General features: G+C 36.7%; 2 protein-coding genes and 1 long non-coding RNA gene across 4 annotated transcripts in view; 2 read left to right on the top strand and 1 right to left on the bottom strand.

The window, feature by feature from the left end:
* Nucleotides 1-1,956: 1,956 nt before the first annotated feature.
* On the bottom strand, nt 1,957-9,352 carry LOC129443143 (E3 ubiquitin-protein ligase TRIM17). 2 transcript variants are annotated; one of them, XM_055203573.2, is made up of 6 exons: nt 8,408-9,350; nt 6,015-6,110; nt 5,718-5,951; nt 4,778-4,797; nt 4,549-4,676; nt 1,957-2,806 (listed from the first exon to the last, which is right to left on the bottom strand). In XM_055203573.2, the coding sequence occupies exons 1-6, from the start codon at nt 8,981-8,983 to the stop codon at nt 2,247-2,249; spliced, it is 1,614 nt and encodes a 537-aa protein (XP_055059548.2). In that variant the 5' UTR covers nt 8,984-9,350; the 3' UTR covers nt 1,957-2,246. The 2 variants fall into 2 exon arrangements, with proteins under 2 accessions (XP_055059548.2, XP_073713040.1); XM_073856939.1 differs by having other exon boundaries at nt 5,718-6,110; nt 8,408-9,352.
* On the top strand, nt 5,849-17,326 carry LOC129443144 (uncharacterized). The gene is made up of 3 exons (XR_008644110.2): nt 5,849-5,971; nt 11,768-11,858; nt 16,841-17,326. It is a non-coding gene; the product is annotated as an uncharacterized lncRNA (long non-coding RNA).
* A 1,124-nt stretch (nt 17,327-18,450) lies between these two features.
* The window catches only part of LOC141351003 (phospholipid phosphatase 2-like), a 43,249-nt gene continuing 34,243 nt past the window's right edge, over nt 18,451-27,456 (top strand). Inside the window, exon 1 of the mRNA XM_073856955.1 lies at nt 18,451-18,854. Within this exon, the coding sequence (XP_073713056.1) occupies nt 18,791-18,854 (64 nt within the window). The 5' untranslated portion in view covers nt 18,451-18,790. The remainder of the gene's footprint in view (nt 18,855-27,456) is intronic.

Here is a 27,456-nt window from a genome sequence, read left to right on the forward strand (position 1 = left end):
GAGCCTAAAATACAAATAAACTCCATCACGTTTTTACAGCTTTACGTTTGTTTGGGTTTAATGGTTTACTGAAGATGAAAGAGTAAATGAAATATGATTAGGTCTTGGTGAAAAGGACTACATAAAAACTAACACAAAGCAAATGTCTGAATATGTTTTTAATGCATTCATTACAAGTACAACACTAAAGTTTATTAAAATATTTGTATAGCCTTTTAAACCGTAAGATAAGTGTAGCTTTACTGTTACCCATTTACTTTTAACTTCACCATAGTAAAATTACAAAGAAATATATCTGCTAAGGATGAAAACCATGAGAGATGGGAATGATTTTGAAGACCTCCACCCAGTCTCTTAAGACGTCTTGCAGCTTCATTCAAACACAAGGTCCATTTTCTTTACATTTTTTTTGTCACTAAAGAATTCACTCAAATTACCTCCATATGTTCATGAGCGACTCTCTTGGGGAGCCGACGGAAAGTGAAATACTGCTGACTGAACATAAACGCTCGATTCAATGAACGTGACCTCTCTGAAATTCTGTACATGGCAAACCACCAACTATTTCCATTTCTAGCGCTGTAGATATTCACTATCATCACACTGTTTTTATAATCGAGATGAATAGGTGTGATTTAACATTGTTAAACAATCTAGGTTTTTGTTATGCAAAATCTTGAACAATCCCTGCGTCTTGTAAATATAGAGCAAGAGAACACGGTAAAAAAAATGCAGTTGAAGAAAAGTTGAAGTAGCATAAAAATACAGTGGGGGAAATAAGTATTACGCATTAACATTAATTTCAGGACATACATTTTCAATGAGGCCACTCACATGAAACCCCCACCAGAAATCAGAACCAACTCAAAAAAATCAACAAATAAAAAAAATTCACAACATTAAAGTCCATAAATAAAGTTATGTGCAATTAAAATAACACAGGAAAAAAGAACAAAGATAGTCATGAAGTCAAGGAACCAGGTGAAATCCATAAGTATTTAGAAAGTAATTATATTTCCTATCTGTGCATTTATTTTTTTAAATTGTTACCGCCAAAAAATTTCATTTTGGAACCAAACTCTTCATATCATTATTTGTTACCAAGTTGTCACAAGAAACATCTCATGATGGGTAAAAGCAAAGAGCACTCCCAAAACCTTTGCAAACTTGTCGTTGGGAAACATATTGATGGAATCGGATACAGATGTATTTCAAAACTTCTGAATCTTCCTGTAAGCACCATTGGGGCCTTTATCCGCAAGTGGAAGCAACATCGCTCCATCAACCGGCCAAGCCCAAGAGCTCCTCGCAAGATTCCTGACCAGGAAGAAGGAGAATAGTCAGAAGAGTAGGCCAAGAGCCAAGGACCACTCGGAAAGAGCTGTGCCTGTTTGTGTGTAGAAATATCCATATTGAAAACTTTCTAAACGAAAATAACTAGCTTCTGGTAACGCCGCCCTCTTAGTCGCGTCCATATTCATTATTAGCGTAGTGTACGCACTTTTCTTGTGACGTATGACAAATGCGGAGGATGGAGACACATTCATCTGAATGCGGACGCGACTAAGACGCTGTTTGCTTTGGATTACTTTTGTGAAGGATGGATGCCTATTTTTTGGACTTGAAGGAGCGGACCCATAACTTTACATTTTGTAAACGGAAACATCTAGGACAATTTCTAAAAACATGTTCGTCTGAAAAATGAATGATGGACATCGGTAATTGTTTCAAAGCAGCTTTACAATAATAGGAGCAGTGAAAAGCACTGAAAATCGACAGATAGCACAACATAATACACGATAGCATAAGCAGCTAAATTTGCTGCGGCTATGAATCAACATTTTAAGCGAGCGTATTACTAATCTAACGTATAGAAGAGGGTGATAAGTTAAGCCCAAGAAGGCTGCCTCCCCGGGTTGAAAAACCCCCTAGGAGAAAAGTCCTAGGAGAGAAAATTCTGATGTCTGGTGAAAATTTCACATGAATAACCTCATTGGAAACACATGTACCGAAAAAAATGTTGACGAGTTCAACACTTATTTCCCCCACTGTATCACTTACCAAGATAAGCGGTGGATGCCACCAATGAGTATCGAGTGAGTAGTATAATAGGTGATAATGTTCTTGGTAACGGTAAACATAACTCACGTGCAGGAAAAATGCCATAATCTAAAAAATAATCAATTACGTGTTGTAAAGTTATACTGTATTGATGGTCATCATTAGTATTGGCTGCAAAATCCTGATCAAAGCATCCCTAGTCTTTTATTTGACGTGGGGTTTATTATTTTCATCTGCTGTGAAGCTCCTGCTGCATTCCTCAAACTCAGACAGAAAGCAGGAAACACTGGAGCTTGAAAGTCACAATAAAAAGTGTAAAGATGCTTGATATTAACGGCATCATAGAAAGACAGGAACCCACTATCCATATCCAAATAAACACCAACTCGTGCGGGGAGGCCAGAATCTGAGAAGCTGAACTGAAGCCAGTCGTGGTGGGCACAGAACTGCCTGCGGTCCCTACTGTAGTGTAAAGCCCAGGAAAGATCATTCCTGCCAAGACCAGAACGATCCTGCTGACATCTGTATGACACTCCAACTGCCCAAGAGTGGACAGAAGCCACATCAACCTCCCAGTAGTGGATGCCACGGCAGAATGAAGCTTCACCCACCACACAGTAAAAATCTTCAGAGGACAAAGAGGCAGAACAAAGTCCACCATCATCTGTCAGCCACACGGTGGTGCGCTCTGGGTTAAACTTGAGTCTGTGATGTGCTGACGAAGAGTTGAACATGATATCCTCCCCTGCAAGTTAAACAAAGACACTAAAAGATTTCAGGATGTTGCTCGCCATTTTAAATAAGAAATAAATGAATTTTTTTAAAGATGTAAAATAAGTCTTGAAATAAGGGGTCATAGTGTGAAAATCGGACTTTTTCCATGTTTATGTCCTATAATTGGGTCCCCAGTGCTTCTATCAACCTAGACAATGTGAAAAAGATCAACCCAGAAACTTTGTTTTGGTAAACCATTCTCTGAAAAGCATGTGAAAATTATGTGATTTAGATTTTGCCTGTTTTGTGATGTAGGTAGCAAGTCCAGTTACAATAATACTGCCCCTTGTGGTGCGTTCACACCAGACACGGAAAAGCTGGCAGGCGTGAGTGATTTCCGTGTTAAGTCAATGCAAAGACGTGAATAGGCATCCTGTGGCGCGGTAAGCACGAATGGCGCAAAGGGGAGTGCGTGCGCCACGCAAATTAAGTGTTGACGTGAGATCCGCGCAAGTTGAAAAATCAGAACAGAAAGCAGATTTTTGTGCGGTGTTAACCAATCAGGAGCTTGCTCTAGCAGTGACGTGGTTACAGGAAGTGAGCGTAGGCAGAAAAACAAAACAACAATGGAGGATAATCATTAGGGGTGGGCGATAATCCAGTAGACATAATTAACCGGTAGAAATTTGTCAACCGGTAGAGATTTTGGACTATCGTTTCTATCGATGTCATGCTCCTGTGCGCGTGGTCGCGAAAACGTATCATTTGTACACGTATTTAAGCACTGCAGTTTTAGAACAAGTTATTTTAAGCCATTGAAACATAGACAACAGATCTATATGCGTGCGTTCTTTCTGTGTGTCAGGAGCGGACAAGTCACGCAACCGCTGCTCTTTCTGTCTGTGAGGAGCGCGCAAGTCGCGTGACTGCTGCTCATTAAGCTCGTGAGCATTTTTCCCGCTTTATTGGCCTTAAATACACATATGCGTCAAAATTCCCGTCTTTGCAAGCATCGTCATAAGACCTAACTGGTAGTGTTTAAGAGAAAGTAAACAGATAAAAGAGAAAGCGCATGTGTAACAGTGTATTGGATCCCGACTTTGGTCTTAAAGGGGGAGTTACCTAATTTTGCTCCTGTCTGTCACCCGTGTTAATCAAACAGCATTGAGAGAAAATCTCTCACTGCTTCTGATTAAATCACTTTTCTACCTTAAAGAAAAATATATATAGGCCTATACATACATGCATAATTATTTATTATCATTCTTATATCATATTCTTATAAACTCAAAATGTTAAAGCGTCCAACTACGCGCAAATAGCGCGTTTTTGCCGCCTCTTCCACATCTGGTGTGAACGCACAGTCAATCTGCACTATCCAACCACGTCACTGCTATTTAGTGCGGAGAGAATATATTTTAAAGTACAATTGAGTTTCAATTTCAACAAACCACCATTATGGTGATCAGTGTTTGCATTTCATCAGCTCATTTACATTTTAAAGGACACACCCAAAAACGGCACATTTTTGCTCGCACTTACAAAGTGGCAATTTTAACATGCTACAATAAATTATCTATATTTTGAGCTAAAACTTCACATATGTACTCTGTGAATACCAAAGACTTGTTTTACGTTTTTAAAAAAATCTCATAATATGAGCCCTTTAAAAGATAATGTAAGTGGGTCATCAAAGAAATCAGATATAGTCACTCAATTGGAATTGGGCATCAAGATCTGCAGTATAAATCCAGCCTAAAAAATTCTGCCTACCAGCAAATGTCTTGCGAATTGACTGGAGCAACGGGGAAATCTTTGACAGAGCTGTGGGTTTTGCATGATTCCACTCAATTGTCTCTGAGATCTGATTTTCACAAGTTTTTTCATCAAATAAATCAGTCCTAACAAAACCAAAAATGACAACACAGGACTTAATAATTCTGAACAAACTAAGAGTTAAAAGTAAAAACCACTAATAATTAATGCAAAGTTAGAAGCTTACCAGTCTGTATTTTTTAAAGTCTGTAAAAGGAAAAAGAAAATTTATTTGAAAGTTTATATGTTTACATAACTTTAACCAGCATGTTAATAATGCAATAAAGAGTTAAGATAAGAGTTTTTTTGATTTACAGTTACTAAAGAAATAGATAAATTATTTTAGAAATTCAGAAAAGTTGCTGGATTGGCAGAACACAAGTAATCTTATCAGAGTTACTACATCAATTTAAATCAAAATTTTGTAGCTGTGGGTTGCTGTATGTGATCGACACCCTGTTCAGGTAACCAGTGACTAGCAGTGTAGCGACATGATTGTATTCATTTGAATGAAAGCTTGGCAACTTCCAGCGCCACGGGCGACAGTGACCATTGCCGACTGGAAGTGGGTATGTCCAGTGACACGACAAAGTTGAGAAAAATTTTACTTTGTCCTATCCTAACAAACCATACATCAATGAAAACCTTATTTATTCAACTTCTGGTCATGTCAACCTTGTCAAAGTTTTCTAGCTTATTGGGAGAGGATCATGACAGTCCTACTTGTTTTGTGTGGAAGCACATGGCCTCTGTTTGTTTTGGTGTGCCATGTGCTCTCCTGTCTTTGTCTTGGCCCCAACCCCTCCTCTCCTCATTAATTATCACATCATTGTTTCATACCCTTCACCTGTTCCCCTTATTATTTGCTTCCCTATTTAATACCCCTGTGTTTGCTGTCCTGTGATAGTTTTTTACTTTACCAGTGTGAAGTCTTTTAGTCTTTCATCGTCAATTCCCATCTTTGTAAAGTCTTTGTCAAGTTTTTACTGCTTAGTGTCTTGTCTATATTTAAAGTATTTTGCGTTCACCTGCCTCTGACATTCATGACACTTGTATGTATATGACTGGTATGACCTCTTTATTCATTGCACAACAAACCTAAATTAACACCAACGTAAACCGCTCACCTGCAGTAGAATCAAAGGGTCGTGAAAGTTTTGGGCCTGACCCAAGGTTTCATGTGCCTGTAGTAACCTACTTCTCAACCTGTTCATTCTCTCTGCTTTCTGTCTCACGCTTTGGCCCTCCTGCACCAGGTCCACCGAGAAACGCTTCTGCCAGGCTTTCTCTTCAAAACTTAAGAAAAGCCTCATCCTGCTCAAGACCTTTGTGCTCTCTTGCTGCTGATTCTCGATCTCCTCCTGTGTGTTAAGAAGATCAAGTAAGCATTCAAAAAAATTACATTTTACTTTTATGTGACCTACCTTAGTGGCAGATGATTGTTCGTCTAGTATGGAAAGTCCATCTTGAACTTTAGACAGGTTAGCTTTAATACAGTCAAGTTTAACTTTACACTCCTCCTGTGGAAATCAATTATATAAAAAAATCAACTTTAGAGTTAAATAAAAAAAATTATGTATGAATTTTGGGGTTGCTTAAAGGGTCATTAGATTTTTTTCCATGTTAAACTGCTATAATTGGGTCCCCAGTGCCCATAGTTTTGGTAAAGCATTCTCTGCAAGAATGTAAAAAATGCCTGTTTTGTAATGTAGGTAGCAATAACAATAATACCGCCCCTTAATCTGCACTATCCAACCACAGCACTGCCATTTTGTGCAGAGAGAAAGAACAAATAACTGACAGCACAACTGAGTTTCAATTTCAACAATCCACCATCATTGTGATTAGGGCTGGGCAAAAAAAGCGATTTTTCGAATAATCGTGTTTTTACGTGGTCGATTCAAAATTGATTCTCAAAGACCACGAATCGTTTTTTTTTCCCATATGTATTTCCGCAAACATTGAATGTAAGATTAATGTTATTCTAGGCTTCTCCACTCGACTGTTCTGACTTTTTCAGCATACATTTTTCGTCTTGAATCAAAATTATATTGTATTTAACATAATTGTATGCATTTGAAAATTAGAGATGGGTTCTGTTTTAATGTACCCAAGTGTACCTAAAATACAAGAGTTTAATATACAGGTCTGTGGCTCTTAATTCCTTTTTATTGATTACCCTTGTAAACTTATGTTCACTGTTCTTTTTTATAAATATAGTATCTACACTGTAAAAAAAGTCCGTAAAAATTTCAATGTTATTGCAGCTGGGTTGCCGGTAATTTACCGTAGATTTACATTTATGTTATTTACTGGCAAGAGTTTGATCAAAGTTAAATAAATTTTAAATATTAACAAGTCTTTATCTTTACAGAATAAAACCATACAAAAACAGCCTCATGCAAAGCACTCCGGGAACCAGAAATCATCATCAACCTTTTTCTGTTTTTTGCTTCAGATTTTGTTTCCCAGAATGTTTTGCTTGATGCTTTTTTTGTTTTACTCTGTAAAGACAAAGACTTGTAAATGTTAAATGTTCATTTAACTTTGAACAAAATGTTTCAAGTAAATAACACAAATTTAAATCTACGGTAAATTACCGGCAACTCAGCTGCAATTTTTACGGGTTTTTTTTACAGTGTATATTTATTGAGTTGAATCGAGTATAAAAATCTATCCGATAATCGGAATCGAATCGATTTGATAGCTTGCAAATCGAAACGATCTGGAACATCTGAATTGATACCCAGCCCTAATTGTGATCAGTGTTTGCATTTCATCAGCTCATTTGCACTTTAAAGGACACACCCAAAAATTGCATATTTTTTTCGCACCAACTAAGTGGTAATTTTAACATGCTATAATAAATTATATCTGTGGTATTTTTAGCTAAAACATATGCACTCTGGGTACACCAAAGACTTATTTTACATCTTTAAAAAAATCATAATATGACCTCTTTAAGACCATTTCTTGGTTGTCTGAACGTTAGAGGAATGTTATATTTGGTCATATTCAAACATTATGATAATGTCATGTTTTAATGTTCACAATGTTTAAAACAACTTTTTTCTACAATTACTTTTTTGCTGTAAATTGTAAAAGAAACATTGCATTTTACTAAAACATATTATAAAACATTATTTCTGAATGTTCTGTATGTTTAATTTAAAGTAACGTTCAAGAAATGTCCTCTGTTAGCTGGGTCTGATTTATATTGGGTGCATCACAATTCAGAGGTTGCATCCTTCGAAGGCCATATTTAAAGGCCAATGACGTCACAGGGCCGCCACCAAGGCTGTCCCATTTCAAAGGCTCCTTCACATGCAGCCTCCAAATGTGGCCTTTGTTTACTGTAGTTAAAATGTACATTTTGTAAATTAAAGGTCCTTGTCACTTTTTACTATTATAAATTATAGCAATGCTGTAATACTTTTGAATATTTCTAAGGTTTCTAAATTGTATATACTGTTGGGTAGTTTAATCTGTATCAATGTGTCATATTTTCTAAAATGAAATAAAAAATATTTGGCTCCATATTTATTTTTAAAAGTCTTATCTCCCGCTGACAGGGGTAATGGGCGGGAACAGCAAGTGACGCAACTCCCCGTAGGCTAGACTGTCTCATTTCAGTTCGCTTCGTGGACTTCAGAGGCTGCAGCCTTCAAATACAGACTCTTGCCTTCAAAGTCCTCATCCTTAAAAGGATCCAGACCTTCAAATTTGGATGCACCCACTGACTGCCGCCCTTTGTTTTGCATCCAGTTAGCGCCTACGTCACGGAGCTATTAAACTGGGAATAAGAAATGAGATTAACCTTAAAACTGTCCATGGAGTCCGAGAGTTTGACCACATTGTGACCCTGCAGATGTTTGGCTTCAGATGGTAACATGCAGTACACACACAGAGCAGTGCTGTCGGTCGTACAGAACAACTCCAACTCTTTCCCATGTACTTTACACAGTCTGCTGGTGTTAGCCACTGGATCGATCAGCACGTGCTGTCGCAGTGTGTTATTCTCCAGATGTGGCATCACGTGCACAGTGCAATAATACTCGTCGCATTTAATGCAGACTTTCTCCGCTGCCAGTTTCTGTTCACCCTTACACACGCTGCACTCCATACCAGTGTCTTTCTTACTCTGGTATTTGTCAATGATGTTACTGAGCACTGTGTTTTTCTTCAGCTCCACTCTCGAGTCGCACGGAGACAAACACAGGGGGCACGTGTAGTAGCGAGTTCTCGCGCGTTCGTCATCTTCGGTTTCTCTCATGGATCTCTTCAGGTCCTTGACGCACCGCTCGCAGTAATTGTGACCACAGGGTAAAGTTACAGGTTCTTCAAATATATCCTGACAAACTGCACAGATTAGCTCTTTATCCAGAGAATCCATGACTGAGTTTAAAGCCAACAAGACGACACACGTATCGTAATGTTTCCAAAGGGTGTGTCTCAATATGTTTCCTCGCTCCTACATACGACCCGGAAACCAATCGCGTTTTGCCATGTTGGTGGATCCCTCGGCGGAATTTAAAGGCAAGACTCGGTATTTGAAGGCTGCAGCCTCTGAAGTCCACGAAGCGAATTGAAATGAGACGGTTTAGCCTACGGAGGGCGCCACTCGCGGTTCCCGCCATGCACATTTATCGGCTGGACCCGACAGCTGAGACCTTTCATAGCCTACTTTTAAAAAATAAAGATGTAGCCAGATATGTTTTTTTATTATTTTAAAAAATATGACACATTAGGCTTGTTTGTGATGCGGCTTGCCTCGCCTGAAATTTAGACGAGAGTAGGCGCTGCAGTGAGGGGAGGAGTGAAAATACTTTTTAAAGGGATAGTTCACCCAAAATGAAAACTTTCTCATTTACTCACTCTCATGTTGTTCCAAACCTGAATACATTTCTTTGCTGTGATGGAGACAGAGGAAGATATTTTGAAGAATCTTTGTAAACAAACTGTTCCTGAGCCCCATTCAATTTAATAGTCGTTCGTAAGTTCTTACTTAAACTGGGACGTAAAGTCCAAACTAGAGGCTTAGTAACTACTAGCTAGTTTATAACTAACTCTTTACTTAATTCGGTTGCACCATTTGTTCTTAAGGCTTATCGATGTGATCTAATCTGGCTGACATCTAATTCCAACCGTTATTCATGGACAGAGGCTTCCGTAAATATTTAGTTAGTGCCCATTTACGTCGTAACTAAGCTACGTTGTAACTTACGCACAGCTGGTGCAACCAGCCCCTGGTCTGTAACAACATGGGAGGGGCTTCTGCGACTCTGCTGGCTTCATGTAATCAAGTCACTACTAGAGCAAGCTCCTGATTAATTAACGCAGCGCGTTTTTCTGCCAAAGTTAAATGTTTTCAACTAGACATGCGAATGAGGTGGAATTGCGTCTACCGCACTGCGCTTAACGCATAGTTCGTGCCGCGAGACCTCCATATGTGCATCAACGCGTCTTAACATTGACTTAACATTTTCCCAGGTGAAAAAGTAGTACACTTCCATAGTGTACTTAAAGGAACACGCCCACATCTTGGGAATCCAGCTCATTCACCGCATCCCCCAGAGCCAGACAAGTCCACACACACCTCTCTCATCTCCGTGCGCGCTGTAACTCTGTCTGACGCAGCCCCCGCTAGCTTAGCTTAGCACAAAGACTGGAAATGCATGGCTCCAGCTAGTATACTGCTCCCAATAAGTGACAAAATAACGCGATCATTTTCCTATTTATGTGTTGTGATTTGTATAGTCAAACCGTGTGGCGGAGTGATCTGCTCGCAGCACACGAGAAGCCCCTGGTGAGGAGCAGAGAGTTCGGTCAGAGTTGTGCAAATCACTCCGCCCATGCGGCAGTGCTTCGTCTTCAGAGAATATAGTTCTCAGTATGTATACTGTTAAAAGATCGCTGTGTCTCATATCACCTTGTTATTTGTACACGGTTTGACTATACAAATCACAACACATAAATAGGAAAATGATCGCGTTATTTTGTCACTTATTGGGAGCAGTATACTAGCTGGAGCCATGCATTTCCAGTCTTTGTGCTAAGCTAAGCTAGCGGGGGCTGCGTCAGACAGAGTTACAGCACGCACGGAGATGAGAGAGGTATGTATGGACTTATCTAACTCTGGGGGATACGGTGAATAAGCTAAATTCCCAAAATGTGGGCGTGTTCCTTTAAAGTGCTTTATTTTCACATACTAATTTTGTACTTAATATACAAAAAATTCATCTTCAGTACTTCCCAAGATGTTCTCAAGATCATCCAAGTGCACTTCACTGTGCCACCCCGAGACACCATAAATATGAACCAAAATGTGCTTAAAATGTATTTTAAAAATGTATTAAGGTACCACTTGTAGTAAACTTGTAGTCAACTTTCATACAAAGATTGGTTCAAGTATTAACTAAATATTTTTTTAATACAGAGAGTATGTTAAAAGTGCATTTTAGTTCAAATTCATGGTGTCTCAAAATAGCACAGTGAAGTACACTTAGATAATCTTAAGAATATCTTAAGAAGTACTAAAGATGAATTTTTAGTTTATTAAGTACAAAATTAGTATGCGAAAGTAAGGCACTTTAAGTACACTATGGACCTGGGTTAATATAATTTATAAAGATGAGTTAGAAAAAAACCTCTGGGCATTTTAACATGGAGGTCTGTATTAACTCCATATTGGAGCCAGCCTTTAGCGGCCCGTTGATAAATTGCATTTTATGTCACTTCTGTATTGGTTTCATCAGAGAGATCGGGAAGGTTGCCGCGGAAACTTTTCTAACAGGCATGCATCTCGCGACAATCACCGGTGATCGATTTTTCGCAAGAAACGAGGTTAACTAATCTGATACGGAAGTGTTTTTATAAAAGCCCTATTATATTTCTTTCAATATAATTTTTTCCTATTTTAAAAAAAAATTCTAAAACATTTTTTCTGTTTCAAGTTTTTTTTCTGTTTCAATTATTTTTTTCTTTTTAAAAGACCACTAAAGGAAAAAAGCTTGCTAGCTAGTAGCTAACAATACCAACTTTGGCCCCCAGATGTCACCACAACAATGAAATCTTGTTGATATGTGATTATTCATTGATGTTACATGCTTGATATGGGATTTGTTGACATTTAGAACCGCTGTAATTATTTTTAACCCAACACTTCACTGGGTTACAGGTTGGGTCATTTGTTTTCAGACTGTTGTCGACCCAGGATGGAGCAGGTTTCAGTGAGGGGAAAAATATTTTCATTTACTTGGAGAAACAAGGTGTGTAACAACGTTTTTTTTATATATAATTTATTGTTGTGCAAGAGAATAAAGTGTGAAGTGTGAATGTATGGACATGTTTTTATTTTTGACGTTGCGCTTCAGTGCTTCCATATTTTATTGGCTAAATCTTTAAATCATATAGTTATTTATTTAAATGTGTACATTTTACTTTCTTATTAAACAGTAAGTTACATTCATACTTGATTGCAGTATAGGACTGTCAGATTACGAAAGCTAAGTAATAATAATAATTGTCCATTTGTGGAAATTTTTTTCATAAAATCATGTTCTTGTACATACTTCATTACCTTTGTCTACAAATATATTCATTTTTATTTATTGTAGCATTACAGAAATAAAATCTCTGTCCCCTATGTTAGAATCATTGAATTATGAGAGATTCCTTAAATATCCACTTGATGGCGTCATCTCACCGATTTTTAGTCTATTAAATCTTTTCAAGTAGACTTTTAGTTGTTTCTATTGTGTATACATATTTTCATAAGAAATCTCTAAGCATCACTTCACAGCGATTAATTTTACAGTGTTCATGTAACGTAACCAGGTTATGTATTAACATAAATAATTACTATTAATATTATACTACATGTACACTTGTAGGCTATACTTATTATTTAAAGTTTATGTAGTTTATGATGTACATTTTTTTTAAAGCCGTCAGAAGTAAGAAGTTGAGAAAGTATATAGTTACAATATACTTAGACAGCTTATGTTTTGCCTACATTGATAGACAATATAAAATGTGAATCCTCAATCTCTTACAAATTATGTGTGATAATTGTTAGTGTAATGAGGGACAGAAGACGGTGGAGAGAGAGATCAGAGAGAGAGAGAGCGCTTGAGAAATTGTTTTGCTAGTTTGCAAAATTGTTATTTTTGTATTTAGCTTCATACTTACTGGATTACAGCAAACACATTTTTGGATAAAGAAGTTAAAGTGTCATTGTCAAAATATGTTACAGTTTCAAAATGATAATACTTAGATTAAAAAAGTTTATAAAGCTGCCTTAAATGGAGAAAAATTAAATGCTTTGGAACCCCTAGATTTGGATTAAGCCCCCAATATCTACAATGTCTGACTCCGCCCCTTTTTCAAAACAATGCTTTATCAAGACAACTTAAAAAAAATTGTAACGTGATTATGATTTTAGTTATTTAACAGAGAATACAAAGTACTGTGCAAAAGTTTTAGGCCACCACCACCAGACTTGTTGTTTTAGAAGTTTTCATGTCCATGCCTATTTATTTTTCAATCTGTTTTATTAAGATACAAACAGAAAATACAGGAAATATATACAAATGACATTATCAGAACGAAATGTCGTCTTTAGGCATCATCAGTGTTTAGTGTGACCTCTCTTGGCACTAAACACATCTTAAGCATTTTTGAGCAGAATTAAGTAAAAAAAAACATGCTGTATAAAATTGCCACATTTTAAATAGTTTTGCGTGGAGGTCACCTGAACGTCCAGAACACGACATAAAAAAGCATCATAAAAACATTAATCCTGGCTCTTCATGGGACGTTGAAATGACGTCTTTTTGACATGCCTTGCTCAGTGGAAAGGCTTCTGCATGTCTGATCTTACTGCATGTCTGTATTTGTCTGCATATCTGGCATTGAGGTATTACAAAAGTAAAAGTAATTTTCATATTGTTTAGATTATTGAGGCTAAATTTTAGATCAGCTATTTTAAATTTTTATGTAAAATGATAAGCAATATCACATACATGAATCTTTGCAGGATTTCAATCTGAATCATCTGTGATTCACAAGCTTCAACATTAGCAGCTTTGCTTGTTTGTCTATCGTATACCTTGACTAATTTGCTTAGGCTACTCATAAGACTGTGATATTTTTTTAATTTGTTCCACACATTTCACCAAGTCTGCACATTTTTCCCCAGTCAGCAGCATAGTAAATGTGTTAGTCAGTAGTTAGTCAATTGTACTTGAAAGTAACCATTCCATATCTGGTAACACAGTATTGCCAGTAAAAGAATACAGTATCATTCTGGATTCAGGGGACAAACCAATGTGCAAACGCACATCCTCTCGTTGAAATAGTTGCTGTCCTGACCTGAAGCTATACAGGCATAGATATGTATATAAAGGCTAGATGGCTCGTCCGCGCTGCTGGCCAATTGAGTGCAACGTCCGCATTTTGGCGGCCATCTTAGGACAGGGCGCTCGCTCACTCGTAGCATTGAGTTTTAATGATGCAGGTACTTTTAAATGACCATAACTTGCTTAATTTTTTACCGATTTTCAAACGGTTTAGTTTGTTATAAACGTCAAAGATGTACCTATGACACTGCATACCTATACTTAAAATAAAAAATAAATTCATGAAACATGTTAAAGCATTCAGAATTATAGCCACGTTAATAACGTTTGTAAAAACCCAAACCGTTTGAAAATCGGTAGAAAATTGAGCAAGTTATGTTCATTTAAAAGTACCTGCACCATTAAACTCAATGCTACGAGTGAGCGAGCGCCCTGTCGTAAGATGGCTGCCAGGTGATGCCGTTAGGGACTCCGCCTTGAGCCATCTAGCCTTTATATACATATCTATGTATACAGGTGCTATATGTCCCTGTCCCAAATGGCGGACTTTATGTGGACTTTCAGTCTTGTGGCCTTAAATTGCACATGCTCGCAAAGGATCTGTCCCAAATGGCACACACACAAAGTCCACACTTTGATGACATCATGTAGTGCAGAGCTTAGGGACCCTTGATGCTAGTCAATGAGGGGTGCACTGGAGTCGTATTTTGGGACAGTCCTCCTATCCCTCATCTGATTGCTCTTTCGCAAAGACTGTTGAGCCTGCAGCAAGACCGCGTCAAGGGTGCAAAGGGGGCGCTGATGAGCACACTTCAGAGCATAAAATGACAGATGGGATACCCTACGGACAAGAGACTAAGTGAACATGTGCAATTTAAGGCCACAAGACCAAAAGTCCACATGAAGTGCACCATTTGGAACAGGGCCTTAATCTACGAGTCCATAAGGCAAGGTTAGGCAACGTCGGTCCTGGAGTGCCGATGTCCTGCAGATTTTAGGTCCAACCCTGATAAAACCTTGCCTACCTGTAGTTTTCAGGTGACTCTTTAGACCTTAATTAGCTGTTTCAGGTGTGCTTGATTAAAGCTGGAGGTAAACCCTGCAAGACATCGGCACTCCAGGTCATTTTTACGTTGCCTACCCCTGCCGTGGGGGGCCCGTCTGTCATTTTTACGCTCTGAAGTGTGCTCACCAGCGCCCCCTTTACACCCTTGATGTAGTCTTCAGCAAAGGCCGCACTGCTGCACGTTTCACGCACTTTACCAACCCAGAAGTCCTTGCGAAAGAGCAATCAGAAGACAGATGGAAGGAGTTCACACTGATGGGCAACTTTTCTTCCTATTTCCAGCATGACGTTTGAGTCTGTCCCAAAATACGAAATATAGGTCTCTGTGGAACAATAAGGGGCGTTTCCCAAATCTTGGGGCATTTTCAAACTGCGATTAGGTGTTTTGAACCATCCAATCCAAAAAGTATGGAAGCCCTGAAAAGCCATACATCATTATTTTTTAACACCTATTTCAGTTTGAAAACGCCTCTTTTTGTTCTCCAAAATACGACTCCGGTGCACACTCTGGGACTCTCGTCAAGGGTCCCTAAGGTCTGCACTACATGATGTCATCAAAGTGTGGACTTTTAAGCTACATTCACATTATAAGCGACTTTGTGGCTGTTTATCGCTCGTTTCTTTCAAAAGAGGCATTTGTACATCTGGTTGTCATAAACAAATGATTAACGTCCACTCCAGTAACTGATGAGAGACAGATGAAGTGAACTCCACCGCTTCGTTCTCATTGGTAGTCGCTCATAATTTGCATAAAGTTAAACATTTTTCAACTTTGTCACGTGACTGGACACGCCCCATCCAGTCGCCAATGGCAACTGTCACTCGTGTTGCCAGAAGTCGCCAAACTTCCATTGAAATCATTGAGATCGCGTTGCTCTGCTACTGGTAGTCACTGCTAGTCTGAATGCAGCTTAAAGGTGCAGTCTGTAAATTTTAGAATTATTATTTTACCGCAATGCAATATAATATACATAACTATGTTTTCAGTGGTATATAAAGACCTTACATAATGAACTTTAAGGTTTTTATTACCTTAGAATGAGCCGTTTTTATCTACATACACTGCGGGTCCCCTTACATGAAGGCGGCCATTTTGCGGCATCATGTTTCTACAGTAGCCTAAAACGGACAAACTGCTCTACAAAGGGCGTTTGTTACTACGCGCGTCTCAGACGATGCTTCTCTATGTGGTTCGAAAGAAAGGGTTAGATTCACAACCTTACCACTAGATGCCGCTAAAATCTACACACTGCACCTTTAAGTCAATCCACAATTCCAGAGTGTGCCATCTGTGACAAGCCGTATGTGATCTCAACCACTTATCCTTTCAGCTACACGCCCTCTTTCTCCAAAACCCCGCCCACTGATTGCATATCAGACATCCTGATGTTAGCAAATCTAAACAGTGTCAGGTAGTAGGGAAACATGATTGTTCTGTTTTGAACAATTAATATTGTTCAGCTCACACAACTGCGTACTTTTAAGGGACAAACTGTGAATTTTTGTATGATTGCATGGTTTACAGTGCAGACTTACTGCTAACTGATGAACTGCTAAGTGAATGATACGACACAACCCACCCATCTGTACTGAATGTATTGTTTTATTTACGTTCTCGAGGAACGCTGTTGTAAAATAACGGGAGAAGTTTATTTTTATATGCCGTATCTAAAGATAAAGTGTTGTGTGAAAAAGGAAAGGACACAGGCGAGGATCAGGAACGTAACGTTGTGGGAATGTCATGACTTTGGACCAAAGTTCACCAGGGCTGGTCCATTTTTCCTGCGATTGGAATTCCTGTCAAAATCCCTTTTTGTTTGGACAGAGATGGGTCGGGACCGTGTCACATACACATCCGGCTACAGATCGGACGTACGCCAGAGCTGGTACAGCAATATTTACAGTGGATGAAATGTAGCCTACAAACGTGGGCAGTTATTCACACTTGCCTGCCAAAATTCTGCTGACTATTACTATAACACACTCTCTTTACAGTCTAATGTGCACAATTATTGTCATTCAAATATTGATTTTGACAGCATTATTAGGTAAAATGATACACTCAAGGCTTTTAACTTGTATGTCTGATCTGATAAATGACACAGACTATTGTATTTTACTTTTAATGTGAATTTAAATGTTTAAGTGGTTGTAATTGGAATGTTCAGTACAGTATTGAATATATTAGTTGTGAAAATAAATACACACAATAGAGTATACAGGTTATGTTATTTAAGTTGTTGGAAATACGAACTTACTTTGGACTTTGGTTATATTTATTGATCTCTCTCAGGTGTGCCATTTGATCATAAGTAGATTTAATTTGCACTTTGACCTCTCGGCATATCTGTTTGTCAATGGAAATGATAAATCTTTAATATACTCAGAAATAAACGTACAACTATTAATTGTACATGCTAAACTTGGAGATGACCTGACCATTTGTAATGTAAATATCAAAAAATTGAATTTGCATTTTATATTTAGTGTTTTTGTCTTGTTTAAATATCTACACATTTTTATATCAAGAAGCAACATGATTTATTAGATTAAGTCTTGTTTTTATATTTTATATTTTATTTAAATGTTCAGAGTTTAGGTAAAAATAATGGCAGTGGGGTACTTGTTTACATTAGGACAATTTGCTCGTAAAAGGATATACACAGGCTTTGTTATCCTTGTCAGGATAAGATTTTCTCAATGTTTTCAGGAACAAAAGCACAACTAGGCAGAATAGTTTAACAATCAGGTCAGGTCAGGTTTTGTCCACATGGTGGGAGGCAGCCAACAATATTTGTGTGTTCAAGATGGCTATTTGTGAGGTCCAAATATTTGTACATTCCTTCTCTAATGTGTCAAAAAAACAGCACAGTATTCTGAGATTCCTCTTTCAGGATAAAATAAGCAAAGTGAATTATTCCCTGGATAGATCCTTAAAGGTCATATACATTTGGTAAATAACGCTCTTACACAATAGCGGATTAGTCCTCATCGTCCTTTTTCCTTCAGAATTTTGGTTCCCAGAATGCTTTGCATAAGGTTGTTATTTTATAGTTTTAAAATAAAGACTTGTTCAAGTTTAATGTTCATTTAACTTTAAACAAACTGTTGCCAGTAAAAAACATGCATTTAAATCCACAGTAAGTTACTGGCAAACAGATGCTTTAGCAATAAGTACACACCATCATGCCAATAAAGTACTTTCAATTTAAATTGATAGAGTGGTTGTGTGTAAAAAAAAGTGGGAATATGTGTTGAGGAAAGAAATACAGGTTTGTGCGTGCGTGCATGTGGGTAGTGTGAGACTAGCAAGTGAATGTGTGTGTGTGTTTGTCGAGAGAGAGAGAGAGAGAGAGAGTGTGTGTAAAAGAAAAAAAGTGAGAGGGAGTAAATGTGTGTGTGTGGAAATTGAGAGAGAGAGAGAGAGCAGTGAGTGTGTATATGCTTGGAAAGAAAGAGGTGACGTCACATGTGGGGAGTACATCTCGGCGTGCGCGAGTCAATTCAGTTCTGCTGTTTGTGCTTCACGGGGCACTCTTCTCTTCATTGTTCACGCAACTGGTTTACTCGCGGGAAGTTTATTTAGTCAGGGGTCCGTGGCGCGAAATGTTCGCTTCTCAGCGCGCGTAATAACCAGCGCGTAAACGCGCACCTTTAGCACAGGTAACAGAGAACTTCCGGAAGAACGAGCAGATCGGGTTACCGCGCGAGCCCAGATTTTATACGAGCCACTGCGACTTTAAATCAGAATCGTGAAAAGAAAAACAGCACAGCCATGTCGGAACTGAAGAAGAATAAGTTATTTATGGTGCTGATGGATGTTATATGCGTGTTTGTGGGTGAGTTTAATCTCTCGTTACATATGCATGTTGGTTGTGAAAGAGTTCAATAAAGTTCACCTGTCACGTTTTTCCTGTAGGATACGAACACATTCAACATACATAATCTGCAGTTTTTTAATGCGTAACCCATATTTGTTTGAATTTTATGTGAAATATGCCTTAGGGGTTACATTCTTATATCTAATATAACATTCTGACAAAATGTATCATCCGTTTCATGCCACCAAAAATACCATGCAGTACCATGGTAAGGTCAGTGTAGGAGGTAAGAAGTTGCCATTTATATATCTAGTGATCATCTAAATATTGCACAAATGCTGTGTTGTTTCAGCTCATGGATCATTTAAATATAAAGCCCAACAGATTGGTTTAAAATTAACATGGAAAGCAAGCCATACTTTACTTTTTACACACCAAAGGCTTTATTTCAAGTAAATCAGTCTATTACCAAATTGTGAAACAATAATTGTTTAAGGTAATGTTAGGGTAGGGTTTAATTATCATTATATTTGAGAAGGATATGTCAACCCATTATATTTTAAGTGTTTACATTCATTACATTCATTCTTAACATTGTTCTCACATATTTACATATTTCAAGCTTCACCATCTAAGTGATAATAATGCATTTCCTCGTCCCATGTGCTCATTGTGCCCAGAAGTCTTTCATTTTCAGCTGTTTTGTAAGCTTTCCATTTGCAAACCTTTGCTTTATTTAATATTGCCTATAATTGTTAGTTAATAACTTATATATTTATTGCATCATAGCTATTGTAACATAATTAACCGTGCTTGCTTTAGTCAATAAATACATTTTTAATAGTTCAGTATGACATAAATACATAAATGGAAAAAAATTAACCACTTCAATAATAATAAATAACATATAATAATAATAATAAACTTTTATTTTGTATAGTGCTTTTAAAAGTAGCATCTCAAAGCGCTTTACATAACATTGCAGGCAGTAAATACTAACCAAACAATACAATAAAAAGCCAATAAATAACATAGTAATCACATAAAGGCTACCCTAAGGTACATTTAAAGGTACGATTTAAAAACACTAAGGGATTCTGCATTCCTAATCTCAGAGGGCAGGGAAAAATTATATGAACAATACACAAACTAACAGGAAGTCAGTGCAATTTTTTTCAGCAGAGGTGTGATGTGCTCTCTTTCAGCCACAGAGAAAGTCAACATGGGACGTATTTTGGCAATGTTTCTTAGATTAAAGAATTATGCTTTGATTGTGTTACAAACATGATGGTCAAATGTTAAGTTGGTGTCAAATATTACCCCCAGGTTTTTTTGTTTAGTTTGGAATTGTAAAGCAGAGCCATAAGCATCACTTCAGTCTTGTCACTGTTTAGACAGAGAACTTTTTCAGACATCCATTTCTTAATCTCAGTAAAATTTAAAAAAGAAAAGACACAGGCATATTGGTTTTGAATGTATAGATCTGAGTGTCATCAGCATAAAAGTAAAATTTAAGACCAAGTGTTCTTCAAAATTGGCCAAATAGAAAAATGTAAATACTAAAAAGTAAAGGGCCCAAAACTGATCCCTGGGGAACACCAGAGTGCACCACACCGATATCAGACTTGCAGTCACCCATCACAGCAAACTGCTTACGATCAGAGAGGTACGACTTAAACCACTTTAATGCAGAATCAGAAACTCCAAAGATAGTCTCTAAGCAGGTGATTAAAATGGAGTGATCTATAGTGTGAGTGATCTATAAAAGCCCCACTAAAATCAAGAAGAATCAGTATAGATAGACGGACAGAATCGGAAGCCATTAACAAGTCATTAGTGACCTTAACTAACGCTGTTTCAGTACTGTGGAGACTGAAGTGGCTCAAACAGATCATTAGAGAAAAGATGGGAAAGCAGTTGAGAAGCCATTGTTTGTCCTAAAATTTTGTTTTAGGAATTTTGTATAGGAATGAAAGATTAAAGATGGGACGAAAATTATTCGTATTATCAAAGTTCATGTTGTTAGTTTTTGGTACAGGGGTGACAGCAATACACAATGAGTTATTGATAATTCTCAAAACAACAGGAGAGAGGGAATCAAAACATGATTTAAAAAGACAAGATGGTATCGGAAATTTACATAGTGACTGGAAATCATAAATAGCAAAGTTAAAAGAGAGGGATACCAGAAAATTCAGAAATATTTAAGGAGGAGGTAGCATAAGTATGAGTGGTAACAATGCGATTACGTATATTATCAAAAGTAGTCGCCCACTATACCTGTAATGTTACCCCTAGCTGGTAAACTGAAGAGTGAAAGTGTAACCTGCACTAAGCTGTAAAACAAGTATAAACACAACTCATTATAGTAATCATGGTGACCTTTAGGGAAGTCTTTATGATTATGGTTATAGTTCAAGTGAACAATGTCATCTACGCAAGAAAAGTTTTGTGTAGCTCTGCTCATATACACTTTAGTTGCTCTGTGCGCTTTAATGACTTTAAAACATAGACCTGTTCAGATGATCAGATTAACAGAATAATCAAACATACATCAGTCTTACTTGCTTTGTGTTGGGTAAATAACAGTGTTCATTTACCAGTGCTAACACACAAGAGGTCTGGCAACTCAAAAATTTTCCACAGTACAGGGGCAGAGTAGAAAAGTCAATGTTACATAGCTGTAAATGTAACTGTATCGTCAATAGTAGAACTTCAGCCTAAACGCTAGCCTATAGCATTAACTAGCATACAGCGCTAAGCAGTCACAACTTTGCGTTTTAGCATTGTAACAACATTGTACTTAATTTAACTTTAATTAATGTGGATTGATTTCTAGCTGTCTTTTGCATGCATGAAGTTTACTTAAGGATGAGGAAACAATTGTCTTAGAGGTTCACGATATGTCCAGAACTCTTTTTATTCATCTATGCCTAGAAAAATACAGTTTTACATTTTTTCGGCACCTAACTTTATTAGGTGTTACCAATTTAATTAAGTTTTTCACCTTACATTTTAAGAAAAATGTAGTAAGAAAATGTACTTAATTTACATACTTTTTAAAGGTGCAGTGTGTAAATTTTAGTGGCATCTAGTGGTGAGGTTGCAAATTGCAACCAATGGCTCAGGCAGCTGCTCACCCATCGCATTTAAAACGCATAGAGAAGCTACAGTAACCACCACCAGACAAACATGTCATCTTCGGAGGCAGCTTCGTAAAAAAAGTTTGTCCATTAAGGGCTTCTGTAGAAACATGGCGGCACAAAATGGCGACTTCCATGTAGGGGGACCCTCGGTATGCAGATAAAAATGTCTCATTCTAAGGTAATAAAAACATAACGGTTCATTATAAAAGGTCTTTATACACCACTGATAATCTAGTTTTGTATATTATTCTGCATTTCTGTCAAGAGATCCTTCTAAAAATTACACACTGCACCTTTAATTGTTACCATTTAAAGTATTTTTAAGTAGATCCAACTTTCACTTTTTGCATTGGAGGAGGAGGAGACTGTAAGAAAATAGCGATATTTTGTTTGGCAATACTGTACCGATCGAAGATTAATTAAAGTTGTTTAGTTTGGAGTTTACATCCCGACTATAACAGTGACAGGAAGTACTAGCTTTGGGGTGTGCCACAATTTTCTTTTGCTAAGGTTTGAATATGGTGGTGTGTTCTTAGTGACAGCTTTTCTAAAATTATATCCTATTATATTCCTAAAACAGGAAATACTCCAATATTTTTCCCTGCTTTTACCGCATCGCAAATATTGTGAAACATATCGTTTTGCGAAATTCTTTCTGATACACAGCCCTAGTGTAACCTACATAACGGTGAATCGGTGATAACCATCAGTGATGCTCGGGTTGATCTGAAATCACCCGCGGTTAAGTAATCCCCCAAAATTTTTTATGATATTCGGGTCGCAGTCGGTCGGGTCGTTTGGAAAAAAAGATGCCAATTAACTATTTTAAACAATTACTACTTTTAAAAAATGCGGGCAAGGAAGCGAGTCGGGTACAATATTTATTTTTTATTTTTTTGTGGTCCGAGTTGCGGGCGGATTAGTTGAAATTAAACGTCGGTCGGGTGCGGGTTTTTTATACATTGACCCACGCATCACTGATAACGATGACATGCGTTACTTCAGTGTATAGGAATGCACGAGTATGACCAAAACGACAATGGAGGCCTACAGGACTGGGTTTGGTGCTCAAGATACTTTTGTTCTCCAACAAAGTGTACCAAAATTTGCTGCTTTTTGTATGACCTCATTGTCAGTCTGAATAAAACTGCTTAATGCTTTGCCATCTTGATTGTTTGTATTATCACTCTGTAGAAGCATTTGTCTTCTTTACAAGGTAACATCGCCATCCACTGGCCTGGCACAGCGTATTAAGTCGTCTTTGCAGATCTGTGTTTAAATGTAAATCTTTTTGCATAAATTGGGAACTTTGAAACATTGGGAATGGCGCTATTAAATTTAACAAAGCTACTGCTTTAAGACACTTCAAACGATATAAACAAGCAGCATTGATTGACCGCATGCAATCAGACATTCTGGTATAGTGGGCGAGGCTTGCAGGTAGAGCCCACCTGTTTCATTCAACTGCAAAGTTTTTTGTCTTTCCTGTTCTCAGGGGGCTTAAGATAATGTTTCCCCTCCCCGCATTTGTCTGCACATTCTTTCAGCAGTTTTTTGATCTGTAAATGTCTCAGTGCTGCATGTCATGACTTGATCCAAAAGCAGGTCTGTTCAAGTTCAGTTTCAGGAGTCCTTCGGTTGAGGTTCCTGTGCTCTGCTTTTTTCACTGCTGTCAGCTTCAGAAAGAATCTTCTCTGAAATCCCATTTACATTTCTGACCAGACAAAGGCAAATATTTGCGAAAACGTCTGGTTTATTCGGACTCGCTGAGGTAGATGTTCAGGGTGACATTATGACTTGAGTGTTTCACTGTTCTGTAGTACATCACTGTTTAAATAAACAGTAATATTTCTCAGCAAAAAAATAACCATTTATATACCATTGCTTTGCTTAGGCACATTCTTATGCTTATAAACGATATGTTAAATTATGCGGCTTGGTGCAGAGAGATGCTCTGTTACTTTCAAAAGCGACTGGAGGAACATTTCTCGCCTGGCCTTCATTTTTTTCAAAATTAACTCTTTCCCCGCCATTGAAGAGTTATCTTGTCAATTGAGAGAAAACATTTGCTTAAAAAAAACTTTATCCTGATGAATTATTATGTTAATCTGCAATACCACGATTATCCACTAGATTATCCACTTACCCATTTATGAAAATAACTGAAGCCAAAATGTTATTTACTAATTTTCAAGTTTGTGTATGTTTTGATAATCGTTCTGAATCTGATTTCTGACAAAATTCATTCACAAACATTTTATTATTTCAACCTTTTGCTAAACAATTATATTTTTTAAAGAAACCCCCCCCCCCCACATATTTAAGAGTTTGTAAGAGAAAAAAAATATGGATAGGAGGATTTTTTTCCTGTTTGTTTGTTTGCTTATTGTTTGTTTAAAAGCAGAGGGTCTGTTCTTTCATTTGATATATTTGTATGTTTATATTAGTGCTGGGCATAGATTAATCTAGATTAATCTAATACAAAATAAAAGTATTTTTTTTGCATAACATATGAGTTTGTGCTGCGTGTAACTTTTATATATAAATACACACACATTCATGTATGTATTTAAGAAACATTTACATGTGTATATATATGTATTTATATTTTTATATATTCTATATTATATATAAATAAAAAACTATATATAAATAAAACATTTCTTAAATGTGTATATATATATATATATATATATATATATATATATATATATATATATATATATATATATATATATATATATATATATATATTTGTGTGTGTTTAAATATATATATATAATATTTACACACAGTTCAAAGTCATATATTATGCAAAAATTACTTTTATTTTGTATAAAATAAATCTAGATTAATCTATACCCAGCAAAAATTATGCAATATATTGTGCAAAAATATTATGCAAAAAATTACTTTTATTTTGTATAGACGGTTTCAGCGGCCCGCAGTAACTTCCGGTAAACTCCGCTAATAATAAATAACAACAAAGTACTTTAATCGTAGTTTATTTATAGTAGTTTATTTATATAACAAGCAAAACAACAACACATAGATTACCTAGGAAACCAAAACATTTGTTATTTTTGACGAGGCATTTGTTCAAGAGATCAGTTTAGCAACTAGTTAGACCATTAAAAAACGAAACCGGAAGAAAGGTTCAGATCCAGACGTGTATAACGTGCGTCCGATGAAACCGTCTTTAAGATTAATCTATGCCCAGCACTAGTTTATATATTTTTAAAAGAAAATTTTCCTCGAAGGCATTTTGTGAAAATCACAAAAATTGTTGGTGGGCAACTTTTCAAAAAATGGCTGGTGGAGAATGAGTTAAAAATGCAGGTAAAAAACAAATCCATAATAAATTCAATAAATGCAGAAAGTTTCACATTTATTTTTAGTTCTGGGGAGTGTTCCCCGCTATGTTATCCTTCCTACACGTTGTAGCTAAAAGATGCACATTGATACCTTAGAGATACATACTTGTACCAAAATGGTACATATAAGGACCTTTTGATAAAAGTTACCGTCCCAGTGACAACTTTTGTACCTTTTTGTCTGAGAGTGTAGTTCGTGCATTTGCTTAAAACATCCGCTCTTGATAAATTTCCTCTTCTGGTGCTTTGATGAGGTCTTATGATATTAGACTTGTCTGATTTATACTTTTATATTTTTATGTGTACAGGATACTGTACAATGAACTTATTTCCTCTTTCCCATGATGCATCAGCACTTTCAAAGGAATTCATGTTTGTAAGAGGCTCATATTACTTCAGGATATAGTCTCAGTACTTCTTCTTTGTTTTTCTAGTTTTGACCAACTAAAGGTTAAAATCTACCTGTGATCTGTGGAAGCATTTACCATGACAACAAAAATATGCAGGATTTCCTCAAATCATATAAACCCAAAGTGGTCTCTATAAAAGCTTCAGATGCATCTGATAAAGTTTGGGTAGAACTATATTTTACAATCATGTACTTGCAGTACAAGGTAGCAACCCTAAACCTAACCCATATTCAGCATTTTGTTTGATACACTAAAAAAAACTTTTTGAGTGAACATAATTTAATGGACAGTGGTTCCACATGATTGACTTGCATTTTCTCAACATGAAATTAACATTTAAGCTTTACTCAAGTACACGTAGACACAACAGGACTGGATCACGTAAGACGAATTTCAAATAAAACCAATTGCTAGTTTTTCAACTTTTTTAAATAATGCACAGTGGTATGAAGGTCAGAATCAAAAGCTGATCTTGTTAGTAATCAATATAATCCCTTTGGATCAAAGTCTTCAGTCAGTCTGTTCACCACTTCAGAAAATGCTCCATTCTTCTACACAATGGTAACCTACAAAACAATAAAACACAAACTTTAAAATTCGAACACAACAGAACACAGAACATTAATATGTCTCCTACGTATTTTATCTTGATTAAAAATGCATAAAATAGTACATCATTTCTACATTTGCTCTCATTATTCAGCCCTTGCAAAGCATGCTGGGAACTGAACTGAAAATCTCCTGCCTAAATAAAAAAAAATCATGTTTAATTAACACAATGTAAACCTGGATAAGTTGAGTTTACTTAAAAAATGAAGGTAACTTGTTGCCCCCCCAAAAAATGTAAGTAATGATTACTGAAAAACTTTAAGTGAAGTTTACTTAAGCAAATAAGTTGTTCTAACAACAATTTTACATTTAATATACTTTTTAATGTTTTAATTTCTTCCAATATTCCTGCACTCTTAACCCGGATTAGTTGACATTACTAGAAATTTGCGAGGAAACCCGTTGCATATAACTGTAGTTTTTATCACTTTATATTACTTTTGATGTTATAAAGGGTATTATAACACAAAATGAATGACTGACTTTAAGTCAATCATTGAATAAACGTGATTCTCCACAGAAACACACACAAAACTGTGTTTTTGACATACATTGACATTGTCAGTACTGTGGAGAGAAAAGCAATAAAATGTTCTGAACAGGGTTCATGTACGGAAACACTGATCGCCTGAACTGTGACTTCACAAAATTATCATTTACAACAAAACAACATCAATAATATAAGAGCTTGAACTTATATGACATTTTATTAACAAATATTCGAGTAGTGAAAATCCTTATCTGTTTTTATTCTGTGAAAAAGCAGTAAATAATCAAAATATTCAGCCGCAACGGATTATGGGTATTTCTCACATCATGAACTAATAATTTTAAGTTCGTTTTACTTGAATGTTTTAGTTTAATGGATTTTGTAAGCTGTAAAGTTATATCAACTAAACTTTTTAAGCTTTGGCTCCAAAACAGAAAATATTAAGTGATGTTTACTTGATTGTTTAAGTAAAGACAATATCTGGGTTAACAGTGCATGTTTAACCCCTTCAGACCCTGCATCCACTGGAATGGACATTTGTTCACTTGTTTTGTGGTTCAAACTAATAAAAAAGCTGATCAAGCAATCAAA

This window comes from Misgurnus anguillicaudatus, chromosome 2 (assembly GCF_027580225.2).
Source record: "Misgurnus anguillicaudatus chromosome 2, ASM2758022v2, whole genome shotgun sequence".
Taxonomy (NCBI): domain Eukaryota; kingdom Metazoa; phylum Chordata; class Actinopteri; order Cypriniformes; family Cobitidae; genus Misgurnus; species Misgurnus anguillicaudatus.

Coding starts and splice junctions, on each gene's coding strand:
- LOC129443143 (XM_073856939.1), bottom strand. CDS start 8,983: ATGGATTCTCTGGATAAAGAGCTAATCTGTGCAGTTTGTCAGGATATA. Junction 4,798..5,717: donor ACCCTTTGATTCTACTGCAG/GTGAGCGGTTTA, acceptor TTCCTTTTACAG/ACTTTAAAAAATACAGACTG. Junction 4,677..4,777: donor ACTTTAAAAAATACAGACTG/GTAAGCTTCTAA, acceptor TGGTTTTGTTAG/GACTGATTTATTTGATGAAA.